This window comes from Pholis gunnellus, assembly GCF_910591455.1.
Source record: "Pholis gunnellus genome assembly, chromosome: 8".
NCBI classification, from domain to species: Eukaryota; Metazoa; Chordata; class Actinopteri; order Perciformes; family Pholidae; genus Pholis; species Pholis gunnellus.
The window spans coordinates 9,807,662-9,823,649 of NC_136534.1; the positions used below are offsets into that span (position 1 = coordinate 9,807,662).

The window sequence follows — 15,988 nt, forward strand, 5'->3', positions numbered from 1 at the left end:
CTGAAGGTGAAGTTCTCAATTTACGGATACAAAGAGCTGAAATGAGCTGCCTGTGCAGGTTGGGGTCATAGAATGAGAAGACGGATATACAGTATATGGGAGCTCGAAGTAGACCTGCTGCTCTACTGCTCATCCTGAAAAGAGCCAGTTGAGGTAGTTCAGACATCTAATGAGGATGCCACAGGGACGCCTCCCTGTGGAGCTACATCAGGCACGTCCGACTGGGAGGAGAGCCCCGGAGCCGACCCAGAGCTATGCTTATACATTCTAGCCGAGCGGGATGGACCTCGGGATCCCCCAGGCGAAGCCGGAAGGAAGTGGCTGAAAATGGAGGGGCAGATAGATGCAGGGGTTGGCCAACATGACTAAATACATTCAGTGAGATGATGATATTCCACATACCATTTCTACTGAGCTAAACCCATTATTATCTTTGGCTCTGTTGGGTGATTGAAGGCAATGTTGCAGGAGCAGGACTCCTATTTCGGCAATATTGGATTCAAAGGATTCCTACATCTATGTGATGATGGACCTAAATTTGTCACATCATGTCATATTTACTGCGAACATTTCTCCAAATCCCCCATCCCAAGGTAGATAGGTGGATGGCTGTGGGGTGATGATGGAACTTGTCATTTGCAATAAAGCCATTTATGAGACGAGAATTAGCTGCTGACAGCACAGAACAGAGAAGCACCTCTGCTAATGAGAGCAGGGGAGAACTTTCAAATCCTTCTAAAAATACTGCCGTGATCTCTGTTCCGAAATAAGCTGCCTACATCACTTGGATACATTTTTTTGGGGGGGGATGTGATGCAGCATGTGCTTCTTTTCTCTGAGAATAAAAAGAAGGACTCATGCGAGAAGACAGTGCTTTTCTATTATGTATATATAAACGCCATTTTTCCTACAAGAGAAAAGTATTTCATTACTGGCACTTTCGGGTAGCTCCAGGCCTATTCCCGTGAATGATGTACATTAAATGCTTTTTTGTATGTGTACCTTTAATATATTGTATATTAAAAAAAAATCTTAGCGCAATTTCATTTCAGAGTGATCAGCAAAATGGGAGACGGCAGTCAGGCAGGGAAATGAAATGTTGCCATCAGGGAACAGATTGTTTATGTGCTTTTTCATTTGAAAACAGTAGTGCCAGTAGCTCCCTCCTCCCTTGCTGTATGCTGGAAGGCATTTCCCTCCTCTATCACAGATGAGGTGAGGTCCATGACTGCCTGAGGCTTACCATTCTACAGAGAGGCCACAGAAAGGTAGCGGGAGAGGGAGAGACAGAGGGGTGAGACAGCCACTGAACTGGACTATAACATAGTTTACTGGTGTGCAACTATCCGACAAGAGTTAACGTTTTTACATACTAACAAGCATCGAAGATAACTCAGAGCATGATGTTTTCATGCTTTGCACACATTTCTGTCGCTTTACGTAACACTCACTGGGGAGGAGGGACACACAGGGACTCAGACTTTACTTCAGTTTCTCTTGTTTCATCTATTTTGATTTCGCAAGGGGGCTGTTGGCTGTTGGCTGTTGGAATAAAAGTTGTCAGGGAAAGTAAAATGAATCCACAGATTTCCAGACGAAAGTCAACATATGTGGATGGCTGTTGGCTCATTTAATGGGGGTGTCACATCAAGAGCTGTGAGCACAACTTGTCCAACTGGCCCGTGGCCTTAAAAAGCTAAATTCCTTTCACGGCATATCTATGATTGAGCGATTGCCTCCACACAGCTCTCAACATGGCAACAATTTAGATTTTGCTTTTGCAATGAGTAAGGGAAACACTTGACCCAACTGGGTGTTTTGGCTCATGCTCTGCTGCGAAAGCAGTCTGTACTCTTGTCTGTACGTTGTGTCCTGGTCTGTCACGTCTTTGCTATTTCTGCGTGTTCCTTGTTCTCAATGTTTGCTTGTGTGCAGTCTGTGACAGCAAATTATCCTCTATAGAAGACAATAAAGAATGAATCTGAATCAATACAGAATATTATTCTGAACACAAATCTTATTATACTCTGCAGTTTTTCCTTGAGTAAAATAAAACTAAAGCTTCAGTTGTCAAATCTTTTGGGAGCTGCTCCATTAGCAATGCACTGTTTATGCTGGAAACTTGGTGGACACTTTAACAAGGGTATATTTTGTGGCTAACTGCTTACTGTAGTATTGTTTGTATAAAATATTTGTCTCAGTTTTTAAAGCTTAAACAAACATCACTATTAATTGAGAACGACTGCCTCCCGATAACTGTCAATAGAACTCTGTTTGCAGCTCTGTATGCAGAAAATCTGTGTGCCATAAGCTGAATAATGTCATAGTGAGAGAGAAATGAAAACTTACCACACAGTGATGTAGTCATAGATTGGCTCTGTATTGATAACAGAGAAGTTGATGTAGATGCCATAGCCAGGAGGTACTCGGACAGTCCACATGCAGTCCTGGAAGTGTGGATACTCAGCTGGGTGTCCAGGAGAGTAAATTGTGCCATTCATGGATGTTACGTTTCCCCCACAGAGAGCTAGAGGGAGAGAAAACAAATCAGAGGGGCTGATTACAAAGCCAGTCTTTGATTTACCTCAAGTCATAAAACTTGCTTTTATGACTTTTAACAAACCATAACTGTGTGTTATTTGGTTATCACTGAGATACTGGGCGGGGGGGGGGGGGGGGGGGGGGGGGGGGGGGGGGGGGGGGGGGGGGGGGGGGGGGGGGGGGGGGGGTGCACCTGTTAGACACAACTGCAGGGGATGGTTAGTGTTTGCTGTGAATTTGATGCCACTGAGTAGTTCAGACATTAAAACTCCCCCGTCATATCCCTTCAGAGGGAATGTGCTAAGATTTGACATTGAACTGGGAGTCAAAGCCAAAGCGCCGCCCTGGGGATCCCTACAAAAACTAAAAAAATGACAAGTGGGACAATACGGCATCTATGGAGAAAAACAGAACTATTTACCACTTTCTGGGACAAATACCAAACTCTTTTGTGGACACACATGTTACTGCTTCACTTAACTGAGGAGAGGAAAGCAATCATTTATCATAAACGAGTGTTGCTCAGTGTCCTTGGAATTTACAACAGAGACAGGTGTAATCAGCTTTGTAATAAAGACTTGCAAATTCTCCATATATCATTATGTCGGGCTGTGTCAGTGTATGGTTCAGTAAAGTGGTGGTAAAAGTGAGTCAGATGCTTTCATGTGCTAGAATAAAGGACGGGACTAGAAGCAGACTCAAAAACCTACATTCTTCTTTTCAAAATAACTTCAAAGACTTTATTTTTAGCAGGCAATGGTGATGGAAAAGCATTTCCATCTTTACTTTCGTCAGCTTCTCAGAGAGTAGCACGCATTGCCTTTTCAAAGATTTGTTTGCACATATATTTTAACATTTCTCCACTAAGTTTGGGAAAACAGAGGAAAATATCAAATAAAAGGCATTTCATGACTGATAAATATAGTTTGTTGATACTGCAAATGTACGCGATTTGGAGGAAGATTTCAGGTCTTGGTAGTTGAAACTGTAAGAGGGGTTCAGTGCTGCTTTCTTCACTTTCTTTTCTGCATATGAACAACACTCGCTAGAAAACAACTGTTGTGTTTATAAGAAGCACTAGCCAGTCACCTTCGCAGCGAGGTATGGGATAGTTCCAGTTTCTGCTGACTCCATGCAGACATGTAAGAGATGGCTCTCCAAGCAGAGTGTAACCTTGAAGGCACTCAAAGGAAATGGTCATCCCCACACTGTAGTCCTGACCGATCACTATGCCGCTACGAAAAGGTCGTGGGTCTGGACACCTCTGCAGCTCATATGCTGGGGGGGGAAAAAAACCAAACCAACACACAGTAGTGGAGGATTAATAACCACAGACTCCAGGAAGCAAATTATAAAACGCTACCACTACAATACGATTTAATATCTATGATGAAAGAGAACCAAAAGAACCAAAGCCTGGCCAGTGAGCTGTGAAGAGCAGCTAATCTTACATCATTGGTGAAATCGAATCAACAGATTGCCTATATCATGATATGCTTTTGTATTAAAAACATCCCTCTATTCTTTGTCGTCATCATCAGTAATATATCATTTAACACCGTCCAAGTGTGCTACGTCTTTTTGTAAGAAAAAAACCCAAAAGAAACACCCCTCCTACTGGTGGCTGAAGCCCCAAAATGTTGGTCGGGTCATTCTTCTTTTTTCAAACGTCAACATTTTGAAAATACAAAGTTTGTCCAAAAGACTTAAATTCACAGTATTGTCACAATGTTAACCGATTAATAATTATTCTTTTCCACATTGGCTTTAGCACATAAAAGAATATGTGCTATTGAATGTCTCAGCGGAAGTCAGCATTGATTTATTTTTCTTTATTCTTTAGCCTTTTGTAATCTCACAACCTTAGAGAAAGCATCGGCCTTGCAGGACTAATCTTTGTCCCTGGTCTGTATCCAACCTGACTGATGGTCTTTTAAGTGCTCTATTAGCAAACGCTTCAATCTCTTTCCACTTTTTCAGCTGCTGCTATGATAAAATCCCATTTTAACTTTACCATGAGGACCAATCTTTGTTCCTCACCCTGGTAGACAATGTGGAAGCCAGGCTTGTTCTGGGAGTAGTCGCTGTGGAAGAAGAGAGTGGTCTCGTGGGTGGTGCTGAAAAGAGAGTTGGGCACAACGGGGCCACTGAACCGGTCAATCACTGTTCCCGTCTCCAGGTTCCCACTGCGCACCTCAAGATAGTCATGAACAGGCTCCGTGGAGAAGTTCAGAAACTGCAGATGGATCCCTAGAAAGCAGAAAGAAAAGGTTGACGCAGGAGACACACTCAAGGATATATAATAAAGTAGAAGTGAATGAATGTGTATGTTCATTTCAGGTACTGTAGTAGCAGATTAGTTCAAATTTAATGTTAAGCATGCATAAAACGAGCAGGTTCTTTTTCAACACAATAAGAAGTTGAGAGGAGTTAACAGAACAGGGCAGAGGAAAGCAGCGGAGAGGACATGAGAGCAAGCAGAACAAAGAAAGAAAAAGAGAAAGGAAAGACAGAGGGGGGATGACAGACCGAAACCAATAGGGAGTTGAACTCTCCAGCTGCAGTCCAGGCTGCTCTGGTAATTCCCTGCGAAGCCTGGGCTGAGGATGACGCCGCTGAAGTCTGTCATAGAGCCACCACACTGGGCTGTGGGAGACCAACCAAGGAGAAAGAACATGTCACTTCTCCACACAACGGCTCCGTGGGAAAACAAAGAAAAACAATGACTGGGAGAATATGGTGGGAGGGCAAAGAACATGCATACTTGTTGCGTATGTGCACAATAGAGGAGGAAGAGTAGCAGCACTGTTAATGTCTGCATTCGCTAGATGTGCTCATAAGCATGCGTGTTATATGGTCATGTTTTATACGCAGACTGTGAAGGAGGGGGGGGGGGGGGGCTTGTGTGGGCAAGAGAGAAAATGAAGTGCTGCGAGTGTGCTTTATGAGCTTAGGATTGGGGAAGCGGGGATGTGTGGGTGGGTGGATGGGGGTGCATGTACATCTCTGCTTGAGTGTGTGGATTATGCTCCATAAGGGCGTCCGTGAAAAGATAACTGACTCGGGCACTTTCCTTGTTTGGTGGTGCTTTAAATTAAAATAAATGAGAGAGTCAATTCAATGTTTCCGGCGGTGGCGGTGATCACTTCACCCTCCCCCCTTTTTTCTTTTTACTGTGTGTTGGAGAACACTTCAGATTGCCGTGACGGTTACACTCATCCCCCTCTCCTGTGGCACATATCCTAGTTTTACATACGCACAGGCATAATGCAAATCGGAGCCACCAGAGGCATCAATGTAAACGTGTACTCTGTTTTCCCCATCCCGAACCTTACAGGCCTATTTATGTGGCTGAAGGTTGGAAACAGAAGCGGCAACGCTGCCATTTCTCTGAAGACTATCAACCAAGGCCAGCACGAGGCAAACACTATCTCGGGATTTAATTGTGCTGCTGGTGGGCAAAAACCTGCTTGACCTGTTTGTGTTTGAAATGAAAGAGAAGATGAGGAGAGGCACTTATGAGGATGTCATATACGGTTTATACGAGGCATGCAACCACTTTGATGTGAGTTCATCAGCAACAAAAAGAACCCAGATCCCGGGTGTTGGGGTAAGCGTATGTACTGTAAACGAGCGAGGAGTTGAGCTAACGAGCGAACACAGGCGTCCGAGAACAGGCCTGTCAACAGTAAAGCTGGGATTTATGTCTGCAGTGAACTGTGAAAACAGGGACAGAACATTTACATGAGGAGTGCAGCGAGTGTGTGCGTGCATGTGCAATTGTCTGTGTGTTCAAATGAGCGGTAAGGCGTGTTCACACTAATGTGTGTTTGTGTACATGTGTAATTGGGGGCAACAGAACAGCGAGGTGTCAAAACAGAAGCTGCTGCACTTCCCCGGTAATCTCTGGAATCTGTCAGTGTGACAATCAACTTTAGAGGAAGTGTTGGAGGGGGGGGGAGTAGAGACTCATGAGAGGTATCAGAAATCAAACAATACACTGAGATGGTGCAAAGCCTTATTGATTTTCAACTGAGGGGGAAAGCAGAAAATTCATAATCCCCACTCCTCAAGCCTCCACGCCCACCCATCATCCCCTCCTCTGGTCTTACAATGAAATTGTTGCTTTCCCTAATACAATAACAAGTCCTCTGTGGGCATTGATCTATTGTGTGGCTGTGTGCAGGAGTAAAGTATTGCTATGGAAGAAATAAAAAGATATAAACAAGAAAAAAGTCAATGAGAAAAGGAGAAGGGCAAAAGACAAAAGAAAGAGACTGACTGTGTTTTATGCAACAAATACGGATTTGTCGTGCAATATCACCTCATTGAAACCCTGCACGCTGGCAATGTCAGACTGTATAAAATAATACATTACCTAAACATAGAGGTACGGGGTAATTCCACCTTCTGACGGGGCCAGGCATGCAGGTAATATATGCATTACCCTGTTCAGGAAAGCAAACAAAAACAATATCTTCACCAGCTCCAAAATACAGGGCAATAAAAAAAAGGAACACCAGGAGATCAAACAGACAAGTCTTCTGCAAGCAGATTTTATCACCGTCCTGTGGATCTTTGGAATTGGTTAACAGTCAGATTTGGGGATTTTTCTAAATCCTCTTCTCAAGGTCTTGTGTGTGTAAACTTGTGATGGTATTAAGAGAGGGAGAGCTGGGGTCTGACTACAGAGAGACGTGTTGTAGCCGGAGAGAACAAGACAAGAAACACTGTTCTGTTGGATAAAAAAAAATCATAATATTAAAGTGATGGATATTACTCATCTGTGAAATATTCATAGCACTGTTGTTTTAATCCTTTCAAAATTCGGCGCATTCCAGAAGTTTTCTGCAGCCCAAACACTGGTAAAATGCATTCATACATGTACATTGTTCAGCCAACTCGTACACGAAAGACATCTACCAAAGCTTGTGTGCGTGTGTACGCACAGTTTTACTACACACACACACACACATAATACACCTGAATTCAGAAGGCTCAGCCATACATGTGTTTTTGTTTTTTACAATGGCCTCTGGTCTGTTCAGACACTCAGCCGGAAGATGTGTGTAAGAAGTTGCTGGTTGGTCGAGAGAGAATGGGAAAAGATGTGAATGCTTAAGCCGGGAAGAGAAATCGGTGTGGGATTAGTGAGGCAACTGTTAACACAATCCATCGCCCGTGGCATTGGAGGGTTCTACAGCTCAAAAAGCACAGTACAGTATCTACTTGAGGAAGATTGGAGGACGTTAAAGCTGCTTTGTAACAGGCACACGCTCACATAAACATGCGGGCAAAGTACACACAATAAAGATGCAAGCTTAAATACACAGACAGTTACACCACCCTTGTGCATTCACTCATTTCTTTCCTGCTCACTGCTCTGCGCGCTCTCTCTCTCTCACACACACACACACACACACACGCACACACACACACGCACACGTGTCATAGAAAAAGTACTTTGTAACGCTGCCTTGACAGACTTATCCGTTGGGATATTCCGTTGAAAGTGTCACTCCAGGCAGTTAGATATGATTCACTTATCATAACCATAAGAGAGCGGGATGTCTGCTTTACCAGCGCTGTGTGCTTTCACCTACCTGTAACGAGAAGCCTTGATCGCACTGGAAGGACACCATGTCGCCCACAGTGTAGCGGTCGCCCACTTTCTGGCCGTTACTGGGAGGCTGCGGCTCTGGGCACGAATCCAAACCTATTGCTTAGGACAGAGTCACAACACACAAGTGTGGACAGCAATCATTCTTCTGCATAATATGGGAACAATCAAAACACATTCAATATTGTTTCATTATTGAACAGCCATTGCATAATCAATGGCCACTTGTACATTTAATCATCTAATATCTATAGAAAGGAATACTTTAAGAAAAACAAACGTTTAAACACATAATTACACAGCGCCTTGTTTTAATGTGCTTGTAATTGCACAATAACTGAGCGAGTCATTTTTTCTGTGTCATGTCATCATAATATTTGGAAACTGGGTCAAGTTTTCTATTGGTGGCTGTAATCGCAAAATACTTCTGACTGTTATCTGAAGCAAACACTGTGAAATTACAAAGCAATCCCGGAAGTATTACTTGACAGAAACATTGGGCTCCATTGGAACAAAGTGATTACAGAGCCACTTTCCAGGTACCGTGAGGCCTTTTAATGGCTTAGAAACCATGGTTGATCCCAGCTGTGAGCTATATTAATGTAAGGTATTTGAGCAGCTTTCCATTGACATAGAGGGGACTAAACAAATACATGAATATTCGTATCTACAGGCAGAGGAGCAAACATCTCACTTCATTATTGATACACCAATTACATGCTGTTAGTAAAAAGATGTATTGGGGAAAAAAAAAAGCTTATTTTGTAAGCTTTCAACTAACACAAGTCATCAGTCAATAGGTTGTTTGAATTCCAGAGATGTACCAATTTCCACGTCCGAAGTCTGACATGCCGATTAACATTTTAATTTTAAGAACTATAATTGACAGTTAGGCTCCAGAGTCAACCTTTTAACCACCATCCCTGAAAAACAACTTCAACCCACTTGAAGTCAGTGTAAACCATCAAAGATCCAAAATAGTTGTTATCTGCATACATTATTTGGAAATAAATACATTACATTATCAGCTGCTTTGAACTAGTGTTAGGAAATTAAACAGGTAATAATTCCCTCTATAATATTGGTTTTACATTGCTGTGAAAAACAACGGTATTTATTCATGTTGCTCGCCACAAAACAGCTTTTACAAGAGTACAATTGAACACCGTTATAATAAACCTTCACTACTAATTTTTACTGATAGGAGATTGAACATAAGTCAATAATTATACATAATGCAAGGCAATGCAACCACTGTTAGCGTTAGCTGTTAGCTCCTTTAGAAGCAGGGCTGTGCCTCCACTACCTTTTTTAGACTGACAAATTGCATGTTTGTGTCTTCTTCACTCAAGCTAAACTCAAGCTCACAATATGTGTGTGTGTGTGTGTGTGTGTGTGTGTGTGTGTGTGTGTGTGTGTGTGTGTGTGTGTGTGTGTGTGTGTGTGTGTGTGTGTGTGTGTGTTTGTGTGGCAGTAACATTACCGCCTGTACCGCTGTGTGCCAACATTATACTATCCTGCACCAATTATATGTGTAAATGTGACCAGAAATATGAGACCGACTGGTTGGTCATCTGTCTGTAAGATCAGCTGAAAACCAGCCAGTTTTGATCGATCGGTACATCTCCATTGATTTCAAATTAGCTGCTGTACTGCTGCAGCAGCAGTAATACATGGGAAATGGAAGAAAGGGGAACTTTGTAATAACTTTGAAATGCATAAATACATTCATGCAGAAGTTTTCTCCTGGACGCAAAATTAGTAAGCAGGCCAGAGGGTGAGCGGTAGTGGGTAGCAGAATAAACAAAACCCAGCAAAAAATAAATAAATACATGTATCACAACCTATGTGTTGGCACAGATAACACGTACAGACAGCCCTCGAAAAGCGAAAATGCACAACATGTACACACACTCACACACAAGCCCACTCAAAGAGCTAACAGGTCCAAGCAAGTAGGTGGGTGGATAAATGTAAACATGGCAGCTGAAATGGCCACAAAAGATTCAGAACAATTTATAAGCAACTTTTGAGAGCACTGAAGAGTGGGAGTGACCACTGCACTGAGGATATTTGGGTGGGAGGAGACAGTAACCTAAGAGATATCATGACAGATATAACAATTGAAGAAGAGCTACTGTACAAAGGCTGTGGGCGGATGCTCTTGACATTTCTTCTCATATGTGGGTTTAAATGAAAGTATTACTTCTTTGACAAAGTCAAATGACTTTGAAATAGATTCAGGGAGATTTGGTGAGGGAATTTATTTAAACAGTGTTTGCTGCTATAGTGAAGGGCTGCCATAAGGTAGGTTTGACATCAAAGCCCATTACAGCTTTGAAAATAAAACTGTTGCATGATATTACACCGTGTCCTAAACAGCCTTCCCCTTGCACGGTTTTGGAATACTGTTTCCTAAAGCAGTGCATTCTTACTTAAATAGTGATTCAAAGGATGAAAGTGAATATAGGAATGGTGAAATATTGAAATGCAGGAGCCTCTGACAACTGCTTGCATACAGGAACAAAGAAAAGTGTAAATGTGTCAGAGCATAAGAGGCAGTTTGCCAGATCAGACCTGAACTGGGCACAAATAGACCATTACGCTCTGGCCAGGTTAAGAGTGGGTGCCCACTAACAGACGGCACTGGTTCCCGTTGAGCTCCAGATGGGTTCCAGTCAAATTATCAGAATACACATTTTGGCAGGGACTGTTGTCATCCTGCTGTGAGAAGGTCAACGCCCACTGTTCTAGAGTACACAACCGCGTCTGGAGGGATTCCCGTCCTGATTAAACGGGCATCATACTTTCAACAGGACGGCCTGCTGATTGCACCTAGCCAATGAGATGTTAGAGCAGATCATTTAAGGTACATCAAATACATGTTTCTCCCCGAGTCATTCAACCCTATGCTTCATGCGCAGTTTAAATGGGGCTTGTATGCAAACAGACTGGTCTAGCCCTGGTCCTCATAAGCATTGTTGTCTCTTTTATTTACTGGTTATGACGCAATAAACTATTCACAGTATAGGAGTTGGCCCTTGACCCCTATGTCAGAGAGGTCAGTGACCTGAGCTGCGTTCCAAATCGCATACTTTTGAAACTTTTTTCCTTTTAGTTCATACCGCAGCTGCCAAAACATAGTATGTACTGTTGCATGCCGTATGCATTCAATTGGGATGAACTACTTCCTCATAACATGGCACCTTGAACTGACCCTCTTGCTCATACATCCACTGTGCAGAGGATTGTGGGTCAAAATAGCCAGAAAAGCATGCTGGCTTGCATACTGCAAAATGTGACCATACTGGTATTTATTTTGCATACTAAATAGTATGGCAGTATGTGTATTGGAACTCACAGATAGGTTTGATTTGAGTTAAACCTGAGCAGAAGCTAACAAAAGAATTGTTTTATTTTATCACTTTTATCACACTGCATCTTATTTATTGGTTATTAGAAGTTCCTGTCAGTCTTAACACAAACATCAGAGAGAAGGATTCCTCCTCAGTTGCCCTTGCTGAAATTTCTTCAATCTTTTTCCTGTTAAAGGGGGTTTTAGGGAGTTTCCCTATCTGATGCAACACATTTTTGATTTGTGATATGGGGTATAAACTTGACTTGAGTAGATATCACCGAGATGGATTGCTGTTGCTATATTGCAACATACATCTTTAATGCAACTATTTAATGCAAATAAAAGTATCTTATTCTGAAAAAGAAAGAGAGCAATACATCTTATTTATATTATTATACCTCATATTTGAAGGTAATGAGACTTTGAGAGGCTAATAAATGGAGGTGGTAGATGGCATTTAGAATTGTGTTCCAAGATCAACATTATCTCTATGAATTATCAAAATATGAAATGTGATGATTATCGTCACAAATACCACATCATGAATATCTCCCACTGTATGCTGATCCTCATCATCATCATGATCATCATCATCACAGCAAAATAATCTCACTTTTGCTACCTTCATCAATAAAGCCAGCCAGGTGATTAAAATAAGGATCACATTCACTTTCAACGTAATCAATATTCTTCATTTTGCCATCATGACATTTATACTCTACATCAAACATGATAAAAAACCAACAGAGGCCTCACATTTCCAGAAACTAGACACAAATACTGTTGCTTGTGGGGTAAAAGTGCCTATAAACGAGCAAATCATTTTTTAAACGTCATGACCAGAGGCAAAACCTGTCCTGTTGGCACGCGGCACAACAAGACACTGCAGCAGGATAAATACACGTGTAGTAGGAATTGCACTATCTACAGGTGGAGTCAGTGTGAGATTCAATAATCATAAATCCCATCAGCTTCAATTGTAAATCCCCATCAGCTTCTTTCATCCTTTTAAAACAGTGGGTCGGAGGAGAGGTATCTCTGAATTAAGTATGTATCACGAGGATGCCTGCTGTGCGCCTCGCTTAGTCTGGTGTTGGGTGTGTACAGAAATACAGAAAGTCATGTACCTATTATGCTAAATCCCAGTGCTGTCTAGCTAAATTAAAAAGGTTACATAACTCTCTAGAACCCCATGCTTTATTCATCAATCGTTTTCTGCCATCTTGTCTTCATCAGGTGTCTTGAGGACATTTCTGGTTTCCGGGATTCTTAACCAATCAATGGGTAAGAAAGGTAACTAGTTCTGTATTCAGGATATTCTTTCAAAACAGTGTGTTTGACCAACCTCCATCACTTATCGTAACAAATAACCAATCTCAAAGTCCGTCTGCATTTGAACTTCACACATCCATCCAAGAACAAACATTTCCAACGTCTCTCAAAGGAACCATGTTAATAAAGAACTCTGCTTGCGCAGGAACCTAAAGAATTACAACAGCTGCCATCGCAAATAAAGAAACTTGCATCCAGATCAAAAGGGACACATCTGGTGGCTTTGAACTGGCATGATATTGTTGGCCAAAGAGTTGCGTAATACATGACTAATAAATGAGAGAAAGACCACAGCACAGTCATTTCAAGTTGAACTGCAGTGCACATTCCTGCAGCACAGTTTACATCATGGTTCACTGCTGGAGCAGCAAGTGGTAATGACAATATTTAAACTTGATTGCATGTAATGAAGTATGCTTATAGACCAGGTGATTTCTGCTATTGGTCTTTTATTAGCAAGGTTCAGCCATAAAGGATATAATAATTTGAAAACTTTGAATAGCTTGAAAATATGCAGGTTCCGATACTTATCAAGAAGATTATATGTAGTAGTATGCTTAGCATTTATAGAAAACTGCAATTACCTTGAGCAGTGCCATAATGTCCTTTGAGTGGAGTGACTGAAATTAGATGTGTGGTAAAAGATGTATTGACAGATCTTGGGGCTATTTCAGGGGAGGAATCTCTTTCCAAGTTGTCCCGAATCGATGGTCCCTCCATGAGGGCCGTGTAAAAATGTAGGCCTCTGCAGACTGCAGCAATTGAAGCCCAGTTTAGGACTTTATTTAAAATGCACACTGCCATATTGCCTGTTAGAAGATGCCAGTTTTGTTCTCAACGATAGCATACTGTCTGCGGGTTAAAAGCTTGGCTCTTAAGAAGTTGTACTGACGGGTGGTACACGATATTTCGATAACTAGTCTCCATGGACTGCAACAATCACCCGAAGGAAACATTTGAAAACAGATGGTTGACTGGCTGGGTCTGTGCCAATCCCTCTCTTCCCACTGTACGGAGCATTCAGAGCATTAATTTGTAGCTAAAAGTGTAGGCGTGTACAAAATAAATGGATGGAAGGCTGGAAACTACAAAAGTGCACTAAGTCGAGCGCAGACCTCCGCCATATGTGTCTGCAATGAACACTGCTGTAATGTTTGATTGAATAAATACAAACCACAATTGTCTAACCTCTTGTCTAGACCGCAACAGATACACTAATTTAATCTACTAGTGCAGTACCCGTTTGGAGCGAGTGGCTGATTGCTTGGCACCCGGTCTGACTGCTTGCATGGTTGTCGAGGGGCGTGCGCCCGTTCGGGGTGGGCCGATAGCTTGGCCCCAAGGAAGTGATGCTTGCAGCATTGTTGAGAACCACTCACTGCTCATTGACTCTAGGGAAGAAGAGTTTGGTTGTAACGTTAGTATTTCCCGCAGTGGACTGCAGTCAATGAGCCACAGTCTGCCCGCTGAAGACGACTTGCTCCCCCCCAACACCCCTACGGAGAGCCGTTCGTTTGTTTATTCCAAGTTTATTAATATTGAAAATGTGTCAAATTCGACACGGCACTCCCTTCGGTCCCCAGCAATACACCCGCTAAGTGTGAAGTAGATCGGATGAGCGGTTGTGGAGATATGCGAAATACATACCCACAAACAGACAGACAAAGATTACTTGCTTTACAGTTCAGTTGCAGCTGTCTGCACAGGCTCCATGCAGGCATCGCGTCTCACCAGCGTATCCGGGACGTGAAGTGTTTATTTACGCTTCAAGATTTTTTTCAACAATGCGCTGGTGAACGCGAGGTTGATACCCAATGAAAAAGGCACTGAATAAACATATCTATCTACATTTCGCAACCTAGGCGGAGCAGAGTGTGCTGCTCTCCGGCTGTGTTCAGAGACCAGTTTGCCATCCCACAGACTCTCCCTTCACTTTTGCCCAGCAGCTAGGAAGCAATACACAGGAACTTCTTGGGTATTGAAGAGTATTTTTGCAGTGTTTATTCATGGCAAAACAGTAAACTACATTGTACATTTACTGCCACTAGACAACTTCACTGCTAACCTTTCCCTCTGCAGCAATACCCAACACCTGTATGTGGTAGGCGCAGCCACTGTCTCCATCTCTCTTTGTCTTGCTCAGCCCCACACACACTCTCCACACACACTCTCCACACACACTCTCCACACACACTCTCCACACACACACACACACACACACACACACACACACACACACACACACACACACACACACACACACACACACACACACACACACACACACACACACACACACACACACACACACACACACACACACACACACACACACAAAGCATTGCCCCATTGAGACGCGATCATGTGCATGTGTTGATGGGAATTTAGATCAGGAATACAACATGGCCAGCGTTTGCAGCTAACTTAGGAATGTGAATCTGCCTGAAGCAGCACCGACCGGCCAGTTAAGAGGAGTCAGAAGTAGTATTGGAGATTAGCCGTGGACGCACAGACGCACACACACTCACACAAACACACACCCACACAAACGCATTAAAAAGATACAAACATGCAACCGACTAGAGGACCAATTAGAAGATTAGTCATTTGACCAAACAAATCAGTATCTGAACTCTGCTATAAGGAGTAGATTAACGCAAAATGGGAAACAACAGATTAAAACAACGAATACTTGATGAGCAGTTCCATAGAGAAGCAACATGCCTTTATCACACATACACGTTTGCCAATAGGCAAGCGGTAGAACCATATGCTAGGCAAGCAAACAAATGTGAATAACAAGAGGAGAAGTAGAAAAGGAGTTTGACTGGACCTGGCTTTACACAAAGCATCAGGGAACGCACTTTACATGGGCAGGGGAGACAGAGCGCAAGACAGACAGAGGGAAGAACTGACTGGCTGACTGTGAGACATGGCACTGAAGTGACTCTCAGCAGTGGGTGGGGGTGGTGGGTGGTTGGGGTGGGGAGGGGGTGGGGGGTTAGTGCAGAGTGGAAAGAGCCCACAGAGACACGCAGCTACGGAGTGCTTCCAGGAAAGAGGAGGGTGTTGTGGAAACGAAGTGCCGACTGCGAGAGACATGACTGTGAAGTCGTTCTCAGCAGTGGTGTAATGCT

At 42.9% G+C, this 15,988-nt stretch overlaps 1 protein-coding gene across 1 annotated transcript in view; it reads right to left on the bottom strand.

Moving 5' to 3' along the window:
* Window positions 1–15,988, bottom strand: part of LOC306699603 (CUB and sushi domain-containing protein 3-like) — a gene marked incomplete at both ends in the record, with an annotated part of 199,653 nt that overhangs the window by 60,933 nt on the left and 122,732 nt on the right. Inside the window, 6 exons of the mRNA XM_079164257.1 lie at window positions 2,350–2,527; window positions 3,631–3,819; window positions 4,582–4,791; window positions 5,071–5,187; window positions 6,920–6,989; window positions 8,145–8,263. Coding sequence (XP_079020383.1) covers window positions 2,350–2,527; window positions 3,631–3,819; window positions 4,582–4,791; window positions 5,071–5,187; window positions 6,920–6,989; window positions 8,145–8,263 — 883 coding nt within the window. The remainder of the gene's footprint in view (window positions 1–2,349; window positions 2,528–3,630; window positions 3,820–4,581; window positions 4,792–5,070; window positions 5,188–6,919; window positions 6,990–8,144; window positions 8,264–15,988) is intronic.